At 31.1% G+C, this 27,712-nt stretch overlaps 1 protein-coding gene across 13 annotated transcripts in view; it reads right to left on the reverse strand.

Moving 5' to 3' along the window:
* Positions 1-3,003: 3,003 nt before the first annotated feature.
* The window catches only part of LOC134728137 (muscle M-line assembly protein unc-89-like), a 158,454-nt gene continuing 133,745 nt past the window's right edge, over positions 3,004-27,712 (reverse strand). For 6 of the 13 annotated variants that reach the window (XM_063592578.1, XM_063592583.1, XM_063592590.1 and 3 more), the window contains 9 exons: positions 19,003-19,110; positions 13,404-13,479; positions 12,740-12,991; positions 11,126-11,182; positions 9,409-9,549; positions 7,892-7,970; positions 5,951-6,077; positions 3,986-4,137; positions 3,004-3,194 (listed from right to left, as the gene is read on the reverse strand). In XM_063592578.1, coding sequence (XP_063448648.1) covers positions 3,044-3,194; positions 3,986-4,137; positions 5,951-6,077; positions 7,892-7,970; positions 9,409-9,549; positions 11,126-11,182; positions 12,740-12,991; positions 13,404-13,479; positions 19,003-19,110 — 1,143 coding nt within the window. In that variant the 3' untranslated portion in view covers positions 3,004-3,043. Of the gene's footprint in view, positions 3,195-3,985; positions 4,138-5,950; positions 6,078-7,165; positions 7,281-7,891; positions 7,971-9,408; positions 9,550-11,125; positions 11,183-12,739; positions 12,992-13,403; positions 13,480-19,002; positions 19,111-27,712 lie in introns of all 13 variants that reach the window. The other 7 variants (XM_063592579.1, XM_063592581.1, XM_063592582.1 and 4 more) reach the window with 7 other exon arrangements.

The raw sequence follows: 27,712 nt of genomic DNA on the forward strand, positions 1-27,712 counted from the left end.
ATATATGAACAATAAAAAAATATTCTTATGAACTAGGTGTGTATACGTATATGTGTTTATGTCTATCAATAAAATTAATTGTCCAAACTTTTTGTTTGGCAAAGTTTCAAGAAAATTCAAGGGAGGTAATCTATTCCAGTTGATTTACAAAGTCCAGGAAAATTCAAGGGAGGTAATTTATACCAGTTGTTCTGCAAAGTTCCAAGAATTTCAAGGATGATAACTTGTGGAATAATTTGAAAGTTAATTCCAAATTTTATACTGATAAATTCCATATATTTACCAGTATTGAAGATTCTTGAAGCACCTTTTTTCTGCTCACTTTTTCTTAATATAGTCTAAATCTTATTATTATTCTCTCCTGTGTATTTGATCTTCAAAGTAAGATCAAAATAAGGAGGGAAAAAAAATCGAAAAAAGAAACACCTTGCAAACTGCCTTGCTTTCTCTCAAACAATAAGTTTGGACTAAGTACTAATCACAGAAATATATAAATATTGCATAACTTTCTTATCCAGTAAAAATACATGTTTAAAATGTATTTCTAAAAATATATAGAAATCTATCTATTTTTTCAAATCTGTAAAATTCTAAATTATTGAAATAAAATGGCAGATTTTACATAAACTATTTTTATAGACAGATATGTAATATACAGACACAAGAAAGGATAAGCTTAATCAAAACATTCCTTGGAATCAATATCAGGTTAACCATGTGACTATATGAAAGACTATGATTGGTGAGTTTATGGTCACCTGACCTAAATAAACAAATCTACACGAATATAATATATGCTTTAAATATACAACTCTTTAAGTACATTGCTTTATACAAAGAAAACATTTCACAATAATAATTGCAAATAAATATTTGGATTTCATAATCACATGCACAGTTCGACATATCTTGGGATAATCCTATGTCGTGATAATCCCATGTCGTTTCTCAAAAATCCGAAGTAGTTTTCACCCCAAGATTCTCATCATGAGAATTTTGTTATTTTTGTGGAAATAAATTGTATATACACAAAAAAACAGATGACCTCTACTCCTAAGGGCACACTGTAATTTCAAAACATTACAAAGGTCAAAGCTTGTTTCATTATCATTCAACATACTTTTTTTTTTTTTTATCAAAAGTCACTTTCTGAGGTTTAATAGTGAAACAAATATCAACCAATTATGAACCAATTCCATAATTGTACATTTACTAAAGATAAGAAATAGTATTTTGTATGTATGTTCATTTCTAAATGAATGAGTAAAAGATGTTTTAAAATCTTAAAGATTGAGTCCTATAGAAATAATTTATGGACAAAAATGTTAGCAGCATAAAACAAGAATTAAAAGTATAATAAAACGACAAAAAATTAATAAAATATTGCAAAAGACCCTGAGGTTCTACACTATAAATATATATTGCAACAAAGTGAGATATATATCTTATGATATATTGCATAGCTGAATATGCATGGGTATGTGAAGATGGATTCGTAAGATCAATCCAAGAATTCAATCTGTATGAATTTTTCTTAAAAAATCAATAAATCTTTATATACTTAAAAAAAAAGTTAAAGTTTGTTATCCCTAATAACTGTTATATGTTTTTATATTCATAATTTTTCTATTGTGAAGACTTTTATTTCATATAAAATTACATATTCTTTTATAATCTTTGCAGGAGCCTTATTTTAATAAACATGTGTTTTTTTTAATTTATATCTGTTCTGATTGATGCTGTTTTCCATAGAACTACCTGTAAGAGGCATTGACTAGTGGATAGTATTAAACCACAATCATACAATATATTGAAACAATTCAATTTGCATAGTAAGTTATAGAGATCATAATTACTGAACAAATCATAAATTACAATAGATCAATCTGTATTTTATGTACACAAATTTTATATGCATCATTTCTAGGTTTTTTGTGCAAGCTTTTTAACAATAATGTAAGCAACGCACAAATATTTACATGTTTTCCCTTCCTGTCTTGTATGAAAGCCTGCAAAGCAAGGAGTAGGTAAAAGTATACACTGCTCACAATACAATTTGACTATCAAAACCATGAAATATTTGAAAGTTTTAAAATTTGAACCTACAAATCTTTTTGAAATCTTTCTACTAAGTGCAAAATGCATCGAATCAAGTGCTGACATCTTAATTGAACTACATACTTAGGTTTTTATATTTACAAATTCTGCATTTTTGTCTATGTAAATCATACAACTTGTATATGAGCATAGATTTGGCACATGATTGAGATAAAAATAAAACACTGAGCCAATAGAAAATGGCAGTTACAATGCTAACCTTCCCTCTCAGTTAAAAAGGTAGTATTAATGGGAAATGCTTTCATAACAATTCTGTAAATTTGGTTGTTTATAGCATAAAAACTTCCATAAATATGTCTTGTCTAAAAATAATCAAGTTAATAACAGACAAGAAATGAAAGTGATTAAAACATGGCAGTTATTCTGTATATTTTTAATTCTAAAAATACTTAGAATGAACATAATTTGCATAAAAAAATATACTGAACCAAAAAGTCAACAAGTAGACACATTGAGTTTAGTTCAATTATCTGATATCTCTTCCTGCAAACTTAAACTATTTCATCATACCTTAATGATTTTAACCCCTTGTCCCACTTGCACAATCATAATCATGATAAAAGCCCTTAAATGAAATTTTGTGAAAATCTACACAAAAATATGTTGGCTTGGTAGAACTTTTCCAAAGGGATATGTATATCATATATGTTCACTTAAAAGTAAAAACAGAAAAATAATAATATAAATCTTTAACAAAAAGTACATAGTAAATCACAGACTAAAATCTGATAAATAAAAATTCTTCTGAATGGCAAACTTCAGACTTCTTCCTACAATAATATCAGTCATTTGAAGAAAAATTATTGCCTTCTAAATATCAATGTTACACAGAGAATGAACGAAAATTCCATGAAAACAGAAAAAGTCAGATTGCAAAATGTTATATTCATGATAGTTGATTTACTGAATCCAAATTACAGTTTATTTATTGCTCTTTTTGTGCGACAGCATTTCTAGGATGATCGTTGAGTTTTCGGTAGAAGCTCTGTACATATGTAAACACACATTTCCAATCAGGTTTCTGCATTTTGACCATGTCATCAACATCTAATAATGGAGCAATATCGGCAAATTTCCTGTGAAAAAACAAAAAAACAAATAGGTTAAATGGACAACAATATATGTAAATGTATGCAACAATGCTTAAGATATACAACTATGCATAGGAACTACTTTGTTTTCCAGTGCATGGGACTGTCTAAAACTTGACACAAGGAGTTTTATTGCTCCTTGTTGAAGGCATTACTGTGATTTTGAGATGAATTTTTTTGCATGCTTTTGTTGTTGATGTTGAGCATTGTATTGATTTTGTCTCATTTAATTCTATGAAAATTTAGAATTTCCATTTAAAGACCAAGCATCTGAAAGAGTTTAAATCTCCAAATTAAAACTAACATCACCTTTATCTCTATGAATCGAAACTATATCCTACTTTATCACATATTTGTTATGAATACATTAGGTTTTGCATATGCAATAACCTCAAAATTGCCCGGGGCAAAAAAGACATATCCATATTGTGCCCTGTTCCTAATGACGTGACGTCATTGCATCCTTAACAACACGTTTGTGATAATTTGCTTAAGATTTTACCTTTTATGCATCATAAAATTGATATAATTTACGTTTTTTTTTCTCTTTTCTGCAGAACTTAAATATGTGATAAAAAGATTATAACATGTCTTTTCCATATTGGCCCGGGTATCATCCCTCGACCCATATCGGCCCTCGGCTAAAGCCTCGAGGCCGATATGGGAGTCTCGGGATGATACCAGGGCCAATATGGAAAAGGGCATGTTATAATCTATACTTATATGACAAAAGACTGCTGGGAACAGGTTATATGTATCTGTTTCTAATTACTTACTCTGCTATATTAAACGCCAATGTAAAGTTTGCTCGTCTCTTTTTAGGGTCTAATCTCGACCATTCAAAGGATTCTGGGTAAAAATGGTGAATCAGCGCACAGAAAGCCATACCATTGTTCCATGATGAGGAGAAATTTGTGACCTCCACATTCTGCAAAAGTTTAAAATAATATGAATAAACAATTAAATGCATCACATTTTAAAGTTTCATCAATTCATTTGGGTGTTAAGAATAATCAACAAAAGATATTTTACTTTTTATCTGATTTATAAAGAAAAATTACCCCTGTTTGAAAAAAAAACTTTAAAAAGTAAAAATAGAGCAAATGTAATTCTAAGCAAAACATTACTGGTGCACAAACACTTTTTTAATTGATTTGTTACATTTAAAAAATTATTTATTGAATGAGTTAAAGTAATTTGTCCATTTCATCTTTTCAAAACACCATTTGACTAAAATTGTTTAGCTTCACAGTCATTTCTAAAAAAACATTGTAGCCAAAAAAAGACAAGTGAATAATAAATGATCAGGTATTTGACATTCTAATATTGTATGTTTTCATATCATCAATTGTTAATAACAAAACATTAATTTTGTATTAATTTAAAAAAAAACTAAAAAAAACCTGGCAGTGATGATGTCAACAATAATTATTGTACTGTTTTTATGAAGGTAGCCATTTGCTTAAAATGCAGATCTGTGTCCTTTGGTCAGTTAAAGATCTAATTTGAGTTCATGTTTGGATTTTCATTGTTTAATTTCATAAAGACTTTATACAATATTACTTATAATTACTGACTTATGTGCCGCTCACAAGGATCTGACAATGTTCTGTTCTAATTTCATTTTTGAAAACCTTTTGGAATCCTCTGATTTTATCATATCTAAGGATACACTTTCAAAAGTTTGTAGGCAGCAATTTGATTGGATGTTACCAGAAGAGAAAGAAGAACATTGCTGTCAGATCCTTGTAATCAACGCCTGAACACAGAATCTGTGTTCAATCAGATTGTGAAGGTAGCAATGGTGCAGTGAAAAATAAAAGGCAAAAATCATATTGGTAGCTAGCAATGTTTTCTAACGCCAATGTAAGGGTAACATGGTTCTAAATAAATCTAAATCAATCTTCTAGAAACAAAATTAAACCTTTTTCTAACACCATAAAAATGTAACGAGGTGCAAAGTAAATCTAAATCAATCTTCTAAAAATCAAATTAAACTAAAAAGTTGCAAATTACTGTAATTTACATAAAATTAATCTTAAAAAAATATAAAAACAACTGTAATACTGGCCATAGGTTCTACAAATAAAACAATAACATAGGGTCACCAATAACATGTGTAACACACCACCATGCAGAGGATTAAAGAGATAGAAAGAAGAAAGTTGACTAAGAAAATATTCACTTCTGTATGATAAATTATTGAAGTACAATTGCATTTCAAAGTTATATTATAATTTTGTGTTAACCAAAGTATAAGATCTTTTCATGATAGTTATAATCTATTTGGCTTGCATAAAATATGAGGCAATGATGTAATAATCATCAAGCCTTTAATGTTATGTTTAATCTTAAGTTTGGCTATTCTTTATATTCCAGGATTATTATCTATTCCTTGTTTTTATGGCCAATTTTTCTCTATTCTTTGTTTTTTTTTGTCCAATTTTATCTATTGTGTAAACCCGATCTTTTTTTTTTAAAACATTTTTTACATGAAAGAACACTCATTATTGGAATGATTTAAATACATTTTACATAACTTTACTTTGAAATGCAACAATATTTCATAGAGAGAATAAAAAATCATGTCATGCAATAGTGTGATATTAGTGAAGAAACCGGGTTCATTCCAAAGTTAGTGCCATTTTCTGGTTTCAATTATCAGTTAAAACCACTCCCGCTTGGGAGAAGCCATGCAACCATAGTTTGCCACATCCAAAAAACATGCCACCAGATTATACCTCATAACCAGCCGTCATGGCTTTAGTCCAATTCAGGAGCATTTCTTTTATTGCACTTGGACTACGTCTAACTGCTGTCCCCCCACCTCGGCCTCCACCGCGGCCTCCTCTACCAGCGGCCATAAAACTTAGAAAATATCAAACCGTGTGAAAAAACAGCAAACTTAAAACGTTTGTGTGATTTAGATTTAAAAGCTGGATCGGAATTGCATGCAATACTGAAATAAATTGGAATCTGAAAGAAAACCCTCTTTCCATTATGAAATGAAGCAATGGATGATGGGAAATGATGGTGGGTGACCATGACAACAAACACATCAGACAAGCAAGGGAGACAATTACAAAACAAAGGACAAATACAAAGGTAGGATCATCAAATACATCTCAAGTTGACTCAGGATTTAAAATTTTATGCTTGACCTTTTTAAAATTTAAAAATAAACAAATATAAAAATTCTACTTTGTATTTCCGATTTCTTTTAATAACTGCCTGAATTTTGAAAATTTTATTTTTAAATTATCAAATTTTTATATTTTTATATATTTTCATGAAACAAAACAAAAAAAAACCCGTTCCAAATAGTAATAATAAAATTTTCATTTAAAGTTTGCTAAAAAAGTTTTACAATTCTACTGATAACTTTCATTGTACATATACATATACATAGATTGTCATCCATTAAAATAAAAAAAGAAAAAAATGATTTCATTTTAGTAAGGAGGAAATTAGTTATATTTCAAACATAAAAATAATTGAAAAAAATTGTTAGCTATATATTTGTACTAAATGTTATATGACATAATTCAACTACTGATAAATATGTATGTACTGTATTGTATATATGCAGTACATTTATGTATATATAACTTGTATGTCAAAGCTGTGAGAGTATTTGAATACATTGAAAATATGAAGATGTTAAATCAACCAATCAAAACTCATTATAGTATTTAGTATTTTACCTAGTTCAATTTCAAAAAATAATTTATAATATTTTTCCCATTGTAGAACATAAGACTTGCTTGGTTAGCTAGTCACTGGTTTCATTGCTTTTTGTAAAGTAAACGATTTTTATAAAAAAAAAGTTTAAACTAAATTCAAATTTTCATATTTTAGTAACATGAGTTTTGATTGGCTAGGGAATATGAGATGACAAGGATGTACATGAGGCAAGTGACTCCATCTGCAGCTAAAAACAAAAGACTCAAATGTACCTCATATTCCTGGGTGTTGACTTGGATAAAGTTTAGTATTTCCTGTTTAATTGCTACAACATTTCTCTGCATAGTTTTGGCCGCTCGCCTAGCTAAAGTTACGGCTATTAAACCACTAAATAAATAAGGCAAGTCCATGTTAGTTTTTGATGATTTATGTGATACATATTTGAAATGAAATGAATATTATTTGTACATATTGATATGGATTTTTTTTTTTGATTTCTTACTTTTCAAATACAGAGACAGGTTAATATGCTAATCTTTGTACAGACTGACTGCAGCCTTTTCTGTTCAATATGGTAGGTATGAATTCATAAATCATGTTTAATTGTCCCAAGAAAATATATTCATGATAAACATTAGTTTCAAGGGTGTATAGATTCCATCTCACACAATGTAAACAGTACATTGTACAGATTTAAGTCAACAATTATCTTTAAGAAGTGCTGAACTCCTTCCATGCACATTTGGCTATATGTACACATAGGTAAAACATTACCTTTAATCTCCAATTGATGTGCAATTGTTAAAATTATCACTCTCACATTTACTCTTAAATCAAACAGAGATCTGAAAAAATCTTGTGCTTCCAAATGCACTTGTTAATATTGATATATATTTTGCTGAACTTCGGCATTATTGTTAATTTTTTTTCTTCCTGGAATATAAACAAAGTAATTTAAAATGAGAATGATGTACCTATAACATATTGTAAATACATACTTTGGTTTAGCACCACCAGCTCCGGCTGGTTCCATTGACTTAAACTTGTCCATGGCCCCCTTAGCACCAGCTGGTTGAGCTGAAATATACAATTATCACATTTTTATAAAGTTTTACATTTCCTTCTACTCAGATTAAAATTATGTCCTCATTTTTTTGTCAATCCTTTAAATCACACACAAAATGACAATTAATTGCCCTTTTGATTTTTAATATAACCTTTCCTTATCATATAGTTTTCTTTTCTTTCTTTTTTTTAATAAAAACTAGATGAAAATTTACACAACATCATAATCATCAAATATCTGAAAACAAAAAGAATATTACAAAAAATATATACAGATGATAAGAGTACATGAATGTGAATTTAATGTGATCATGAAATAAATAAAATAATGAGTGATTGATTGATAACAATGTTAAATATCATATATCTCACAAATACAAAATGTCTAAAAATTCTAAAGTTAAATATATAATGAGACCATCACAATCTTTGTTTACAATACTTTAATACAACTAAACTTTGGTGTTTTAACTGTGGAAATTAATTTTGAGTAAATAAAGAGTTTGAAACCATATTTTTGTTTTATTAAAAGTGTGGACACAGATCAGTGTGGAAAGTATGTTTCGATATTTGACAGTATTTTCTGAATTAGAATATTTTCTGGTTTCCCCATAGGGTTCTATGTTGTTATAAAGAATACAATGTTTATAAATAGGCATTTTTTTTTTATTATTTCCAAAATGTCAATACTGTGACTGTAATATTTGTGTTAACAAAAAAAGCCACAGTATGAACCAAAACACACAGCAAATAAACCAAGGTATGGTTGTTTCTATTGAAAAGTTATTTACTTGTTACATTTATACAATATCTACATATTAATACAACATCCATATACAGTTAGTAATGCATACAAACGTTACCATTATACAACAACATGCTACACACAAAATATATACAAAGACATGCATATTACAATATATTTGTAATGATATTAGTAAGGGGATATCATATTGAGGATATATATTTAATCAGAAATTAAAGGACAGAATTAAATTGATTTTGGATATGACTTGGGACTAATTTTCCCCAATATAGAAATAAGGGATCCTGGGGATGTATGTGGTTAGGGAAAATTCTATCACATAAAAGCACTAAAATTAATTCATAAATTTCAATTGAAATATTTCTTCAATTTAAAGTTTAATGTTAGTTGAATCACTTCATACAACCAGTTAATTAAAAATAAATGAATTTTCAAAACTTGGTTCAAATTCTTCTTAAAAAAAAAGTTTAAAGCATAAACAATTAAATTAGAGATGCATCATTTAGAAATGGAAAAATCTATGTAAGAGTTATAAAACCCAATAAATTTCTACCAAGGGAGGAAACCCAAATTAACACTACCAAAGGGAGACAATCCAGAATATCTAAGGTTAGTTTAGGAAATATTAACATCTAGATAAGCTACATAAAGCTGGAAAGAAAAAAAAAAAGAAAAAATGGCTACCTCCCCAACTCTCGGTTTTCTCTGATTTATTTGTGACACCATCTTGACTGTTCCAGGATTCTGTGCGTACAGTTATTTTACCTCCTATAACTGGAGTACCATTATTTATTAGCTTGTCGCTCAAAAATTTGGCTGCTTGCTCTACAATTTGGGTAAAAGGAATGGGTAACATATCAGTGCATTCAACGTCATACATAATAAACAATGCAGAACAAACTTTATAACAAAATAAAGTGTTTATAACATGCAGCTACAGACATCTAATTTGATTTTAGAGGTTACTGCAATGGAGTTCTAGAACAAAACTTCGCATGCATTGTGTTTATTTTACTATTGATGAAGTTGAAAATTATTCAACTAGAATTATTTTTCTTTCACACACCAAAAACCATTTCTGAAGTATGTCACTTCAACTGTTAAACATATGTCAACAATTCCTCAATCTAATAAGAATAGTGATCATATGTCAATGCTATGCAAACAAGGATCTGACATCACTCTGTTCTACTTTGAGCTTGAAGACCATTCAGGATCCTCTGGTTTTATCATAATGATACACACCTTCAAAAATATGAAGGCTAAAATTTCAATGGCTGAAGTCATGATTGTCAGAGCAGAAAGTAGAATGTTGTGTGACAGTGTTGTCAGTTCCTTGTAATCAAAGCTTAAACACAAGATCAGTATTTCAATCAGATATAAGTACACATGTAAACAATATCACATTAGTATGAAAATGTTTTTTCAAAAATGACTATGTTTTACTGTACATGTAACTGAGGATTATTTCATGATAACATATGCAACATTTGGAGTGAAGTTAATGACAAAGAATTAATGTTGTAAACACTTTTTAATCCCAGAACAAGGTTAATTTATCAACAAGACTGTATATATAACAAATGCAGTTAATCATATTAATGACAATGATAAATGATATTTTGATGAGAAAACTAAACAAAAATGATCGCTATAGAGCTGTTGACCAAAAATAAAGTCATTCTGTTCAGTAGTGTTTGAGAAATATCAGAGGAATATATTGTCATAAGTTCATAGAAATTGCAATCTGGAAGCATAAGTCTGAAAGACTAATTGCTGATAAGCTGTTTACCAAATAAAAAGTCATTCTGATTCTAAGAAACCTGAGAAAAGTATGACAGAATGTTTTTGTTGAACAGATCCATCAACAACCAGACTGACAAGATGAAGTCTGGTCCCTATTTGGACTGACAAAATATGCTCTTAGAGTGTGCCTTTTCATTCAGGTCAGGCATGTAGCCAGGAATTTCCAAGGGGGGGGGGATGTATTTGGACTCATAAACTCTAGACTTTAACAGTCACAATTTGAAAAGAACATTGACTTAAACAGTGCTTATTTGGTTTCGTCATAACCCCTGAGTTTCTGTTACCATAAATTGAAAGAACTCATTCCAAGACAGCTTGTACCTAATAAGTAGCAATAACTCTGAGAGAAAAGTAAGAACTAGCAATGGTCTAATGAAAAAGGTTGACTTAATATGTGCAAATTTCATAACGAATAAAACACTTTATAAAAAAGAATAAAATATAAAACATACAAAATATTTTTTTTCTCACATAACCAATAACGCAATGCAGGCATTCAACATTTCGAAAAAAATATAAAAAATAAGTGTAAACTGAAAATAAAACAAGTTATAAACCAAACAATTTCATAAACAATATAGATGCAGTGCCTCACCTGGTGTTTTCGTGAAAGATTGACCACCAAATCCTGCCTGTGATGATACCGTGCCAGCTAGAAGAAGCAAAGGTTAGATAAGAAGCAGAAAATCTACCATTTCAGATATGGGCTTTTGCATTCTACTTAATTGCACCAAATAATGTTAGATCATATGAGAGCTTTTCAAAAAGGTATTATATTCATAAAACTATATCTGCTTTAATTTTGATTTATGACCAAAATACCTTCGACACTTATATAGTTATACTTATGTTTAAAATTCATCATTTCTCATTATGTATTTTATGACCAAATGTTACTTGTGATTTTGGATTTTGCTCATTATATGATTCAATAATGTATTCTTTTCCTCTCAAATTTTTTTGTGCCAATAGTATTTGGCACATCAAAGTAACATAAGTTTTTAAATGATCTATTTTTAGCTACTTTGACCAATCAGAAGTCAAAGAATATTTGGTGCAAAAAAGCAGAATAAATGATCACCCATCATTTCTATCTTTCTAAAATGGCTAATTATTTTTGAAGTGAGTGAAAGCATCTATTAAAGCTAGCAATATACATTTACCGTAGAGAATTAACAATTATAGAAAGTTGGAAAATTACATTTAATATTTATACAAGGTAAAAATTAAAGAAAGATGAAACAGATTCTCATTTATATAAAATTGCAAAGTAAATATTAAATCTATGGTCATCAGATCCTAGTTTTCTATTGAATTTTTAATTCTAATTAATATATCATTCATGCATATGAAGGAGGATGAAAGAAGGAAATTTCATTCAAATTGAAGAAACAGCAAATATATTTTAGAAACACATCATTCCTTTATTGTATGTTCAGACTGGCAATAACAGTGCACAGCCAGATTGATAGTTCCACAAGTATAAGCCAGACTGTTTGCTTTATTTTTTTAAAAACTAGACATCATTGCTTTATCAAATTATCAGCCCAATTTATATCAAATGCTTTTATAAATGGCACTGGTCAGAACTGATGAAAGTTAACTTTTGTAAATGCACTGCCTCTCAGCAAAGCACTATATAAAGCTCTCATGGTAACAAATAGTAACATTTGAATTAGCAGCTTTATCAGCTTTAAGCAGCTCTTTACTTTGCAGCATTGTCAGCTGAAGCCACAACTGAATTGGCAATTATTTTCAACTTACATAAAACTGAATTAATAGGTTAACAGTTCCAGCATAAAAAGGCACTGTTCAGGGTTTTTTTTAGAATTAAATGATGAAAACAATCTTCTATACAGTTATTGATTAATTACTTGTTTATCATTAGAATGCTTTTCATATATTAGAAAGAATTTAGAAATAACAAAAGCAGAATAGAAAGGTGATTTCCCCTTTTCCCCATCATCCTGAGAAATGGAAATCACCTTTAAGAAATGTGCCACTCAGAAAGCAAAGTGTGAATATATTTAGAAATATTTGAAGTAATAGTGAGTATAGTTGGAAAGCAACACACTAGCGTTAACCCTTCATAAACTTTGATACTGTCGACTTAAATCAAGTTTTTCAATGGTCAGATTCAGTTATTTGCATCACTATAATAGCATCATCCCAATCAAGGAACATGCTGAGTAATGTCATATTGACCTACCTGATCCCTTATTAGCGATTCTATCGAATGCCGCCAGTTGTTTCTTTTTAGCTTCTTCTGACTCTCTTAAATGTTCTTTTATCAAATCATCTTTAATATTCATAATTTTTTCTCGTTCTTCTTTTGTTTCCTTTGCTGCTATCTCAAATGCCGCCACCTGCCTTTTCTGATCTGCTTCTGCGGCAGCAAATTTTCTTTTAAATATATCTTCTGTGTCTTTTTCTCGTTGCAATCTCTTAACCTCCATTTCCTCTGTTAAAACAAAGACAGTAAGTTAAGATATATTCAAACTTTTGTATTTGAAAATCTAAGTATAGGAATGATAATATCTCCCTCTTTACACAACAACCCATTCATATGTTGACAAATTTTGTTGCAAGTGGTAAATTCTAACCATTTTTTTTCTTCAAATTAAATACTATTAATGTAAAACATGGATAAAATGGTGTTCAGAATATTCTTATTAGTGCTATGCTTTACATTTAGGCAGCAACCATTTGATTTTCGGGGGGCTAATGTAATGCTAAAATTGAAAGAAAAAAATGTATTCTACTTGTCGCCAAAAAAAAAGTTTGTCCAGAAAAAAAATCCATATCCCCCCACCCACCCCCCGAAAATCAAATGGTTGCTGCCTTACAGAAACCTAATACAATTTTTGTCTTACTTGATTTTTTCTCTCGGATTTCTCTCATCCTGTTTCTTATCTTTTTTCTCTCATCAAAATCATCTGTTTTACTGAGCTGTAAAAAGATAAATTGAACAATATGATAATAATAAACAAGAAAATATACCAAATATATATGTTATATATGCTTTTTCATTTACTTAAAAATTTCCAGAATCACATGCAGGCAAAAACCTGCTGTAAAGGACATTTCTGTAATGAAAGAAAATCTGTATATTCAAATCACCCTCTTCTTGTTTTCCTGTTTAAACACCTTTATATTTTACTTATTCTGCTTTCTAACTTGTGCCAACCTTTTTATAATAAAATGCTCATTATTTGCATATATATATTTGCCATAAAATTTTGACATAAAATAACAAACTACATCTGCATCAATAATTGTATTGACTTTTTCAATCTCTTTTATTTGGCTATTTATTTTTATATCAATGAATGGATCTCATCTAATTAGAAGTGATAAAAGAATTGCACAATATGCCAAAAGAATTTTCAAAATGTTAACTTCATTAGAGGCAAAGAATGAATTCCAAGTAAAAGTCATTTCTAATCAAATGTTCAAAGCTCTATATGAATAAAAGGAGATGTAAGGTATACATCAATGAGGCAATAACCCAACTAAAAAGGTTGTGATCTGGTTATGGTTTGATACAAACTATTGGAGTTGTTTCCCTCAAGGATTTGTAAGAGGAATGTACTGTTCAATAGACTGAATACTGATAAAAGAAAGACTCTCCCTTTTGAATTATCCTTTGAGTTTAGTATTTTTAGTAATGGACTTTTTTGTAGAAAGTGTTTTTAAAATTGGCCTTCATCATAAGAAATAAAGGGCTGTGGTTTAGTGCATGATACGCCTGTTGCTCTTTAACTCTTTAAACTTGTCTTTTATGCTTTAAATGAATTTATATGATAAACTAGAAATAGTATGAGCCCTGTCTCAACCCCGAAGGTAAAATGCACAATAAATTGGCACTATTAAGGTCAATAGATATAAACAATTTATCAAAGTTGCATAAAATTTTGTGAAAGTGTTAGTTATTGTCCCAAAATTGGGAAATCCCCCCTTTTTTAAGCATAAAAATTCATAACAGGGAAATGTAAAATCTGAAATTTATAAAAATTGAAAGGGAGCTTACATCAATAGATATAAACAATTCACCAAATTTTCATGGACATTGGTGAAAGCCTTGTTGAGTTATTGTCCGAAGTGTTGACAATCCCCCTTTTTTTTATGAATAAAGCCCCATAAATCCAAAACTTAAAATCTGAAATTTAAAGAAAACAAAAGGGAGCTTACGTCAATAGATATAAACAATTCACTTAAGTTTCATGGAAATTGGTGAAACTGTTTTTGAGTTATTGTTCGAAGTGTGGACAACGGACGGATGGACGGACAGACAGACATAGACAACGGTATACCATAATACGTCCCGTCTAAAAGACAGGTGTATAAAAAAGTATGTACTATTACCAATGAAAAAAAAAGTTTCTTTAGATAACTTGTTGTGGGAATGACATGATGCTTAACATTTGCTGACTAGCAATTTCTATCTCTATTCATTAGAAACATGGCCGATTACTTAAATTAATTGAAGTGGATGGAAAAAAACTATTTAGACAAACGAGCAGTGCTTTATTTGTTGTACTGTTGTGTAATATGTAATTGTGTGCAACATTTGCATACTAGATCATGCCAGTTATTTGTATCTAAAGCCAACAAAACCAGTAGCTGACAAAATAATGTTGGCAAAAACTTCGATTCTCTGCGTCTGCTATTCTCATTCAAACTTTGTATCTGTATCAAAATCACTATGTGGAAAAGGGTGAAACATTCTTAGCAATCCAAAATATGTTGAAATTATTTTTTGCATAATGATTAAAATATCTGTGAATTTAACAGCTAAAAGTACAGCAATCTGTTTTTATAATTTTTTACCAACTGGGAAATATTTAACTGAAAAGGGATACTCAAACAGACTCATACAAAAATATGATTTTTTTTAAACTCATATATACAAAATACATAAAAATAAGGTAAATCTGGGTCACATAATTTCGCTGTTGAGAAGGGCGACATCTACTGAAATGACAATCAGAGGTTAAAGGTTAAGGTCAAAACAAAAGTTACATGAATGCAGTCTAATGCATGAGAACCAAAGTGTCTCAGAGGTCAGACTATTGATCAAGTGATAGACTGTAGGAAAAGTACTGCTTGCTATTCTATATATAATTACTAGAATTTGAAATATCTGTCAGGGTTGGTGTTATAAAGTACCAGTACACAAAATGAATTCTAAATGTAGGAGGTGGTTTGGTATGAGAGGTATTTTTATGTTACAATAGTATTTATATCATTCAAATATATACATTCACAAATATCTTAATATTTTTGTCTGCAGTTATAGCAGTGGTTTTTATTTTTCTCATGTGGGTGGATACTGAGAGGGTTTACGATGTATTAGTACACTTGTACTGATGGTATGGCATTCCATGGTCTTATTTGACGAACAAGTCAGACATATATAAAGTCTGTTTTAAGCTGAATACCAGGAAATAGATTTAGTTCTTTCAATTTCAGTCCAGATATCCTCAAATATGGAAAGGTTAAACATAAGAATATTCAAACTTTCTTAGATTGGTGATGGTTGATTGCTTAATGTCCAGTGGCAAATATTTTAAACCTACTTAGATAAAAGATAAGTGACAATAACTTGATTTTTCTAATCTAAAGTACAAAGACGAAATAATGGAATTTAGGAAATTTGCACTTTTGCTTCATCCCACTATACATTGAGATTTCATCGTGTAAATGTTGGCAATGAACATCACCACTAATTAATACTTGTGTAATTATCAGGTATTATAATTACATTGTAGTTGTAATGGCTATTAAGATGGTATTAAATTACAGGAACTATTCTTGAGAGATAAAACACTTGTCTTCAGAACACATTGATAGGGTAAAGACTTTGTATATATGCCAAGTATTGATGTCTGAGTCTTCTTCAGCAGGGATATCTTGACAAAATATCTTGCCAGAATTACGAATTCAACGTAAAGTTTGACATTTAGCTAATGATTAAAGTACCACACCTAATCTAATTTGTGCAAATAATCAGGATTATTTTTTTATCTTAAGATTCCTCTATTGTATGTCTTTTTACTGAAGATGTTTTCGTAGATTCAGTTCAAACTCTATGTTGAGCAGCAAGTACAGTGGTGGATTCAGAGGGGTTCAAGGGGTTGTAACCCTCCTTTATCTTTTGATGGTCAATGCTTTTTAATGGGGGATATGGTTGGAACCACCTTTTTCTTATAACTATTAATGCTATTAAATAGGGACATATGGTTGTAACCCCATTTCAAATGGATGGATCTGCCACTGAAGTCCCTATTGTTTTTATTCTACCCTATTACTAATTTCATTACCGATGACCCTCGCTGTGACCTCTAAAGCTGTTACTTGGGACAAAGTGACCTTGATAATAGGTTCTAAAAATTTCTGCCCTATATTAACATGCCTTTTTCCCTAAATAGCCCCAGGTTTTTTTTTATCACACTCTTTTTTTTGTTGAAATGAAACAATGCTTGAGGGTGAAAAACTGAGGGATTGGTTTATTTGTGAACAGATCATCAATCCAATCAAATTTCATCTGTTCTCACAAAATGAGACATGTCACCACCTGAGATTTTCTTGGTCAAAGGTCAAGGATGAAGATCTTAACCTTTTCATGCATGCAAAAAAAAACTTGATCTGTCCTAATCAAAGTTTTGTAAAACTGCAATTTTTATAGCTGGAGTTCAGATAAGATAACAATGTTTACTTCTTGCTCAAAATAGAAACAATTTCACATCATAAGACATAAAATTTGTATTAGTAATTGAGTATTCACAGCTATGACCCTATCACATGCTGATTTTAATCACAACTTGAAAGTATTGGAATTAAACTGATATATCTGACATTATAAAGCAATAATATCGAGAAAACTTATGCCTAAATGATCATAAAAATAAACTTATGTTTGTTGGCTTGGCTTCAAACATAATTAGAAAACCATAGTATCACTGATTCCTACAGAATAATTACAGAAACAGTTGATCATCTTGTTGGTATCCAGTGAAGTAAACAAAAACATTGGTGTACCAGTTATGACCTTGAGTTTATCAATGACATTGAGGCTGTCATTGAGGTAAGCCACATCGAAGGAATGAGAAATACAGAGTAGAACATGCACCATAAAATAACAGCTTAATGTGTTGTTATTAATTGAGAGTTTGATATAAAGAAAGTATCAAATTTGAGACAGGAGACACATGGAGCAGGATCTGCTAACCCTTCCAGAGCACCTGAGATCACACCCAGTTTTTGGTGGGGTTCCTGTTGCTAAGTCTTTAGTTTTCTATGTTATGTTTATGTACTTTCGTTTTGTCTGTTTGTCTCAGTTTGAGCCATATGGCATTCTCAGTTTTTTTTCTTCGATTTGTGAGTTTGAAAATCCCACTGGTATTCTTCTCCCTTTTACACAAATCAAACTTTGACCATTCTATGGATATGTTAGTTAACTCATGCTTAAAACATGTGTTGCCCTGTCCTAGTAAAAAAACATGTGTTGCCCTGTCCTAGTAAAAAAAAACCACAACTGTAAATTCAGAAAGGAATATCAATAGCTATTGTTAAACATGCAATTGACAAAAATGTGAGACGTATCTTTTGCGATTTCAGGAAATGCTACACACACTTAATCAGTGGCAGATCCAGGGGGAGGGTTCAGGATGTTGGAACCCCCCCCCCCCCTTTTTTTTAGACGATCAATGCATTTGAATGGGGACATATAGTTGGACCCCCCCTTTTACCCTGTGTTGGGACCAAACACACCCCCTTTTTTGTCCTGGGTTGGGTCCCTCTTTTTTTTAATGGCTGGATCAGCCCTTGTTAATCGTATTAAAATGTGAAGGCTTTACTTTTAATAACAATGTTTCCAAAAAATACATAATATACAGTGCTCAAGCACCACTGAATTTTGTGCAGACAGCAGAAAAACAAGGTAACAACAATATATGACTGAGGGTGTAACAAAACATATTTACGTCACAAACAATCTACAATTAGCTCATAATTTGCAGATCAATCACCTGCTCATATATTATTTGAAGAGCACAGTAACATTAGAAGAGAGTAATTGTACTGTTATCCTGGTGACATAAGTAATGTCGGAGGTATGATGAAGCTGTATGTTTTCTGGCAGGGAACCAGGTCAAAGGCACCTACATTGTATTAAAGGTTACAGAAAATTGTTCAAATGTTTCCTGGTTTTCGTGGGTACAGGTGAACCACCAATTTAAATATCCAACGAATTACAAATTTTCTATCAGATTGTATGCAGACTTTGGCAAAACCACGAAATTACATATCAACAAAAAGGAAAGTTTTTCCCAATCCACAAAAAGGTTTACCCACGAAAATAAATAAACCCACAGTACATGTATAACATTGTCTAATTTTCTGACCCTTAATTATATCATTCATAAATATTGATATGCACAGAGATTTCTTTGTGTGTATAAGTTAACTTACTATTTTGTGGAGCTCATCCTCATCGTCAATGTTGTCGTAGGTAGGCATGGTCCTTGTGTTTTGGTCTCCTTCTTTATTTAAAAATCTGTTTGAGGTGGATTTTTCACCCTGAAATAAGAAAACCAAACTTATAGAACAAAACAATGCATGCAAAAATTGATGCAGGTTATTGGAGATTATCTCATGTTAAATACTGGAATATAGAAATATTCTTCTTTCCTTATTAATAAGGCATTTTGAATATTGTGAATATTTTTTATATTTTAACCCTTTTATCCCCTATGAATGAGAAGATAACCTGATGCAGATCTCACTACAATACAATCATTCTTCAAAATATTTTAAATCTGACTGCAAAAGTAAAGTTATGAAGATCCTGATTGCCAGGTCTAAATGACAAAACATGTGTACCTCCAAGATGCATAGTACCATGTACAAGCCATTACACTCCCCCTTCAAACCTGATAATAATTTACCTGTATCTGTTAGGTACCTTCCTCTGGAATAACAAATTCTAAATATTCTTCTCTCCAATGGAATGTTAAAAAATGTTAATATTCCTGACACCAACATATAATAATATTGAGTCACTTTTTTACTAATAATCAACTAATTATTGTTAAATAATTATACTGTCTTTCTAGACAAGAGCATGGAATGAATATTTTGGTAGATTCCTGTATTACCGATAAGTTACCGTGGCAACAATCAAGTGTTAATGTAATGCATTACTCTTCTCAATCTCACCAAAACGTTTGTTTTTATTCTCACTTTTGGCACCGTTCGATAAGTAGAGTTCTCAAAACAAGTTTGGCAAATGCCAACAGTTGCTTTCCGTGTTATTTGTATGTTATATAAACTGATTTGTGCAAAGTTTAATCTATTTAAAACAGCTTTAGCCTACATAAGCAATGTACCTGATTAGTACAAAGTTTAGGTCTGGGATTGCCATTTTCCTTGAAATTCTGTTAAATTGGTGAAAATTATTAATAATAAGCGCCAAATTTGTATAAATAACTCTCTTGGAAAACTGAATCCCCCTGTAAATTTCAGACACAGAAGGTTATTCAAACTTTCTTATATATTTTTCATTTCAAAATAGGATTATGACATTTGGTGGTTGCTGAAATCTACATTGCACATGATCATATGGTAAATTTCATGATACATGTATACCGATATCAATTCATTATCTAATATATGTTTTATTGAAATTATGTTGATCCTTTAACGGCCTCTTCATGTCCAATTTAAAAAAAGAATACACAGTTTGTATATACCATTGAAAAATGTTTTCAAGTTTTTTAAGCATAATGTAGGTGTCAATCTTTCAATTATCATTTTCATCAGACAAAAATGTCTTTTTCAGAATGGGAGATAACTCAGTATTTTTAATTACAGTGTCCCTGAATATTTATGTTTGGACCAATCAGAACATTCAAAACAGAAACATTCCCATGATAATGTAAAGCAATTTCTGAAGAGTCTATTTATTTCAATTTCATTAAGAAATGTTTGAAAAAATATGAAATGCCAAAACCATAGTTCTATTGGAACTTAATAATTTCACTAGAAATACTGATTTCAATTCTAATCAAATTAGATGGAAATCCGAATTCAAACTAATCTGACAATTTACCAAAAATAAGATTAATTTATGCATGGTTTAGATTGTTAAGCAATAAGAATGTGAAACAAAGTGCTGTCAGAGAAAAGATAAATACACTTTCCAACACGGATTAATCAGTGCATCATTTAAAACTTGCATGTTTTTCAAAAAGATGAGTAATTTAATTAAATTCAATTAAAAATTTGGCCATGCTTACAAATTTTTACACATATTACTCATTTCTAGTTGATTATAATTGATCGAACTAATTTAAATGATGCTATTTTCATACTTTTACGCTTAAAGTAATAACAAGACGCCACTAAGTACATACAATAATCGCCTTATCATGAATTTTGAGTAATAAATTTTATTTTTACACAGATATATAGCATGTATATCAGAGCTGTTGGTTTATCTATAGAGATAAAGCCAGTTGTAACAACAATTTATCTATTAGTACATATGGCTACTGACAGACTTCTTCTGGCGTTAGTTATCTGACCACTGGTATTCCTGTTCTTTGTAAACAGGTGAATTAAGCTTGTGCAGACGTGAAATATGCATAAACAGATGTGAGATATGCATATCTTAGAGTCTAATGGGAATAATTTTTGTTATTTATGATAATGTTTTTGTTTACTTCTATATTTCTATCCATGAGTAATTATAGTGATTAGAATTATCTCAGGAAATAAACAACAATCATCAAGAAATAAAATGTGATTTGAATTTAGAGTGAAAAATTGATACAGAATGTAGAAGAGGGAAGCAGCTCATTTTTATTTTGTAAATATTTCTATCTGCTTTTCCAAAATTTGCAAAAAATTCTAAAGGGTAAATGCAAAAATTGGAGAAAAGATCTGGCTAAATTCATAGACAATACTCTTCTTTTCCATAGTATATGCTAAATTGATTTCTTCTCTAAATGTCAAATAAATATCAAAGTTTGTTTCTATAAATTGAAAGTTATCCATTATTAATAAGACTTATCTCCTTGGTAATAATCACATTTAAGTTTAAAAGCAGTCAGCAAGGCTACCAGAAAACAATTTACAAGCCATTTGGAAGAATAAGACCATCTGCAAGTCATTGGTCTACACCCTCTTGAGTTAATGATCTGGCCACAAGACCTAATTACTCTTTAATGGAGGTCCAGATGTTATACATATAAACATTGACATAACCTAGAATGACCCAGATCACATGACCTTAATTAACACCTGCTGAAACTCAAAGGTTGAAGCCTGTACAACTATAAATATCATATTTACCATTCAGTTTTTGTTTTGGTAGAACAATTAAATAAAAAATGTATAAAGCATGTTCCTGCTTAGCTGGTGGCACCAAAATGTTGGCTTGCTCACAATACATGAATGTTATGCCATGCTTAACTCTGAATGAATTAAGGTACCTTGTGGATTGGGAAACAGAACAATCAAAATGAAAAGTTACCTATTTTGCAACCTCAAGACTCAAATAAACAACATTTAAGGAGAAACAGGGAATAAAATTGATCCTTAAGATGACTGCATGCACAGAAGTAAATACTTTAAATTGCATCTTCAAAATTTATTACCTACTTGTGTATATTGATATTTTAACGCCAGCCACATACCTCTTCAAACCTGCTCCTTAAGAAAGATAGTTTACGGAATGTTGATCTGCCTGACAATGCAGCCATTATTAAATAGTCTCTTGATAATCAAATGTACAAATCTTTTTCTATATTTTAACCAAGTAAATGTTGTATTTTCCCCTGAACTTTCTTATCCTAATCCATGATATTTATCCTTCACAAATTTGAATTTTTCTTTCTGGAAAACAAATCCTATTTACTAATTGTTTTACGTTAATTTCACAACAGCTAATATCAATATTGGAAAACTTTTAACAAACTCCTATACAGTTTAAAGAAATGCAGATAACCATAGAAATATGTTGTTCTACAAAATAGTAAACCTCAGAACAAAGGCTTTATTCCAATGTACCATGATTGTTAATCTAACTAAATCCAGGGAAAAAAATGGCATCAGGATTACACTATCTCGCCACAGGAACCGTGAACTTCAAATTTTCTAAATCTCAGATCTTTTTGAGTTTTAAGATAAGATTCAATGACTAATGTGCACTTTTTATATAAGATTCTGATCATCCAGAAGTCTACATCAAATCTGGTAATTTTGAAGGTTAATCGGAATGAATTGACTATGCATTGATGGGAAGGGAAGACCTCTGTCAAACTTATATATACCAGTTATGGTTCATTTTTAAAACGCAATTGTCTATAAAATGACTTTGATGAGCTGAAACGTTACGATATTTTGCACAATTTGTGTATTTAACTTTCAAAAAATCTTTTGAATGTAGTGATATAGTATATATGTGATTATTTTTGTAAACAGAAAATTGGGATCTTTATAGATGTTAAACATACAAATAAAATCATAAAGAACCGAATTAAATCCTAATAAATAATCTCGTAGAAAACATCAATATGTAATAAAGAAGGTATCAAAGATGCTACAAATAATCGCAGTTAAAGCGCCTAAGTTTACTTTTTAGATATACAACTATTTACTAATAAAAGCTGAATCAAAGAAAACTTCTTCCAACTTAGTCCTTGAACTGTCAACATCAAAGTGTGTTTAAAAGTGTACCCCAGGTGATAAGACAATGACCTTTTAGATTCCTGTCAACAAATTTTATTGAGAATTTTTTTTTTACGTCGCAAAAAACTTAGAGAATCATCCTTTACAAAACCCATCACATGCAAAAATAAGCTGATGAAATATACCAATAAAATAAAAACAATTTAAAAAAGAAAATTATGGCCTGATTAAATATTACAACATTAAACAAAATAAATATGGCAGATGGCAAAGAAAGACAATTAGCTGCTGGCACATAAAGAATGCAGCTGGGTTAACATGATTTGGAGTGCCCAATCCTTCCTAATCTGGGAACACAACACAACATTAGAACAAACTGTAAATACCAGTTGCTAATTAAGGGCTTGACATCAGATCAATCCTAAAATTAGGGGTGGATCCAGCCATTCTTAAAGCATGGGGTTCCAAACCCTGGATAAAGGGGGGTTCCAACTATATGTTTCATTCAAAAGCATTGCTTGTCCAACTTTGGAATTTGGATCCTTCCCTGCATCTGCCACTGCTAAAATGCTTTATTTTGCAAGACAATAGTTCACTTTGATCAGTTATTGCTTTCAAGAAATCAGAGAAAATTGCTAGCTTAATATATCAAAATTAGTTTACAAGTTTGATAATCATTGGTCTGTAAGTGCCAATTATCAGAATACAACAAGGAATTCAGCAAGTACATGTAAACCACTGAACCAGGAATAGAAACTTGTTCCTACAAGATAGATCACAGATATGTAGGTAGTACACACTACCTACGTAATTAATAACGGTAAAGTGGTTGTGGAGGAAGCGTTTAAGTGAAAATTGTTCTTCTAATTGGTCTCTGAGAGGTGAAGTACGCCTTGGGTTATTAGATGAAAAGATAATAATTGGTTTATGATGGGATCCTTTAGCTATAGACATATAGACAGAAATTTATTGCAAACAACAACAAAGAAAGTTAAAAAGTCAGACAGGGAACCACTTACTCTAAATTCAGACATTTTTACGATTTCTCTATTATTTGCAATGATTGTCACAAAATTATACATGTATATGCTTCTTTTACTTTCTTTTTTGTTTCGAAGTTTGCATTGATGAAGATTGAAATTTGGAGAAACAGTAAACTCAAGCTTGATGTTTATAACTGTGTCTAAGCTAACTTAAACTAAGAATAACTGTTACTTAGGTACATATGTACCCTGTAGTTTTGACCTTGACTGCTGCCTTAATTTGTACCCTTATCTTTTCCTATCAGTTATCAACTTACAAGTATAACCTTGAAGTTATCAGCCAAACAAATAGATTACTCTTCTTGCAACAACAAATTCTATGGAATATTAGCAAAAACATTGGTCAAATAAATACATGAAAGTGAAATACAATGTGGATTTTGTAGGAAAGATTTTTTGTAGATTTTCCAGGATGCATTGAAAAAAGTACATATCATACTCCACTTTTTAGGGACTTAGCATATACCCCTTATGGCCTAAAAGTTTTTTTGTTGGTTTTTTTATGTATGTGAAGTTAGCAGCCGGTTCGTTATTCGTTATTCGATATTCAATATCCAATCGGCTGCTAGCAGCCGGTTTGATATTCAAAATTTAGTGAAAAAAATTATAAGAAAATTAAATACTTGATAACATAAAAAGCATGATTTTCATATTTAAAAAGACTGATAAAATACGTAGGAAATCGTTAAATGACCTTTTCAAGCTGTCGTAATTTCTCATCGTAATTTCTCGTTGTCCTCGAATATAGACCCTTTTTCATATTACATATTTGTCTATATGTAATATAGAGTTTTGTCAATAAAACGACTTCAAAGATGAACTTGTGTGTATAATATTTCTTAAGACAAAAAGAAAAACCCATAACTGTAGAAATATTTATAACTATAAATAGAAATATATATGGAAAGCCAAAAAAACTAAAACAAATCATTCGAAAAATGTCAAAATGTTAGGACAAAGGGTACAGGGTAATGGTGAGAGCCCCCTGATCTCTCAATCTTTCTAATATTTGACAGACATTTAGTCAATAGGTAGATACAAACGTGACTAAAAGGAATTTGGGTACACTTCCTGTCTTCTATGTTTACGGAGCGCCCAAAGTGCCAGTTGGATATTCAAAATATATAGCGAAAACCTACCCGAGACCGCTTAAATGAGGTTGAGACCCCCCGGGTCTTTCAATGTCCATAAAATTCAACCAAATCATTGACTCTGTATATATACTGTTGTATTAGATGGATTTACCAGAATAACGTCATCTTCCATATCTACGGAGGGCTAAGATTGTCACTTTTCAGTCGAAAAATGTCAAAATTTTAGGACAAAGGGCACAGGGTAATGGTGAGAGCCCCCTGATCTCTCAATCTTTCTAATATTTGACAGACATTTAGTTATAGGTAGATACAAACGTGACTTAAAGGAATTTGGGTACACTTCCTGTCTTCTATGTTTACGGAGCGCCCAAAGTGCCAGTTGGATATTCAAAATATATAGCGAAAACCTACCCGAGACCGCTTAAATGAGGTTGAGACCCCCCTGGTCTTTCAATGTCCATAAAATTCAACCAAATCATTGACTCTGTATATATTAAGGTTGTATTAGATGGATTTACCAGAATAACGTCATCTTCCATATCTACGGAGGGCTAAGATTGTCACTTTTCAGTCGAAAAATGTCAAAATTTTAGGACAAAGGGTACAGGGTAATGGTGAGAGCCCCCTGATCTCTCAATCTTTCTAATATTTGACAGACATTTAGTCAATAGGTAGATACAAACGTGACTAAAAGGAATTTGGGTACACTTCCTGTCTTCTATGTTTACGGAGCGCCCAAAGTGCCAGTTGGATATTCAAAATATATAGCGAAAACCTACCCGAGACCGCTTAAATGAGGTTGAGACCCCCCGGGTCTTTCAATGTCCATAAAATTCAACCAAATCATTGACTCTGTATATATACTGTTGTATTAGATGGATTTACCAGAATAACGTCATCTTCCATATCTACGGAGGGCTAAGATTGTCACTTTTCAGTCGAAAAATGTCAAAATTTTAGGACAAAGGGCACAGGGTAATGGTGAGAGCCCCCTGATCTCTCAATCTTTCTAATATTTGACAGACATTTAGTTATAGGTAGATACAAACGTGACTTAAAGGAATTTGGGTACACTTCCTGTCTTCTATGTTTACGGAGCGCCCAAAGTGCCAGTTGGATATTCAAAATATATAGCGAAAACCTACCCGAGACCGCTTAAATGAGGTTGAGACCCCCCTGGTCTTTCAATGTCCATAAAATTCAACCAAATCATTGACTCTGTATATATTAAGGTTGTATTAGATGGATTTACCAGAATAACGTCATCTTCCATATCTACGGAGGGCTAAGATTGTCACTTTTCAGTCGAAAAATGTCAAAATTTTAGGACAAAGGGTACAGGGTAATGGTGAGAGCCCCCTGATCTCTCAATCTTTCTAATATTTGACAGACATTTAGTCAATAGGTAGATACAAACGTGACTAAAAGGAATTTGGGTACACTTCCTGTCTTCTATGTTTACGGAGCGCCCAAAGTGCCAGTTGGATATTCAAAATATATAGCGAAAACCTACCCGAGACCGCTTAAATGAGGTTGAGACCCCCCGGGTCTTTCAATGTCCATAAAATTCAACCAAATCATTGACTCTGTATATATACTGTTGTATTAGATGGATTTACCAGAATAACGTCATCTTCCATATCTACGGAGGGCTAAGATTGTCACTTTTCAGTCGAAAAATGTCAAAATTTTAGGACAAAGGGCACAGGGTAATGGTGAGAGCCCCCTGATCTCTCAATCTTTCTAATATTTGACAGACATTTAGTTATAGGTAGATACAAACGTGACTTAAAGGAATTTGGGTACACTTCCTGTCTTCTATGTTTACGGAGCGCCCAAAGTGCCAGTTGGATATTCAAAATATATAGCGAAAACCTACCCGAGACCGCTTAAATGAGGTTGAGACCCCCCTGGTCTTTCAATGTCCATAAAATTCAACCAAATCATTGACTCTGTATATATTAAGGTTGTATTAGATGGATTTACCAGAATAACGTCATCTTCCATATCTACGGAGGGCTAAGATTGTCACTTTTCAGTCGAAAAATGTCAAAATTTTAGGACAAAGGGTACAGGGTAATGGTGAGAGCCCCCTGATCTCTCAATCTTTCTAATATTTGACAGACATTTAGTCAATAGGTAGATACAAACGTGACTAAAAGGAATTTGGGTACACTTCCTGTCTTCTATGTTTACGGAGCGCCCAAAGTGCCAGTTGGATATTCAAAATATATAGCGAAAACCTACCCGAGACCGCTTAAATGAGGTTGAGACCCCCCGGGTCTTTCAATGTCCATAAAATTCAACCAAATCATTGACTCTGTATATATACTGTTGTATTAGATGGATTTA

The sequence above is a fragment of the Mytilus trossulus genome, chromosome 8 (genome assembly GCF_036588685.1).
Source record: "Mytilus trossulus isolate FHL-02 chromosome 8, PNRI_Mtr1.1.1.hap1, whole genome shotgun sequence".
NCBI classification, from domain to species: domain Eukaryota; kingdom Metazoa; phylum Mollusca; class Bivalvia; order Mytilida; family Mytilidae; genus Mytilus; species Mytilus trossulus.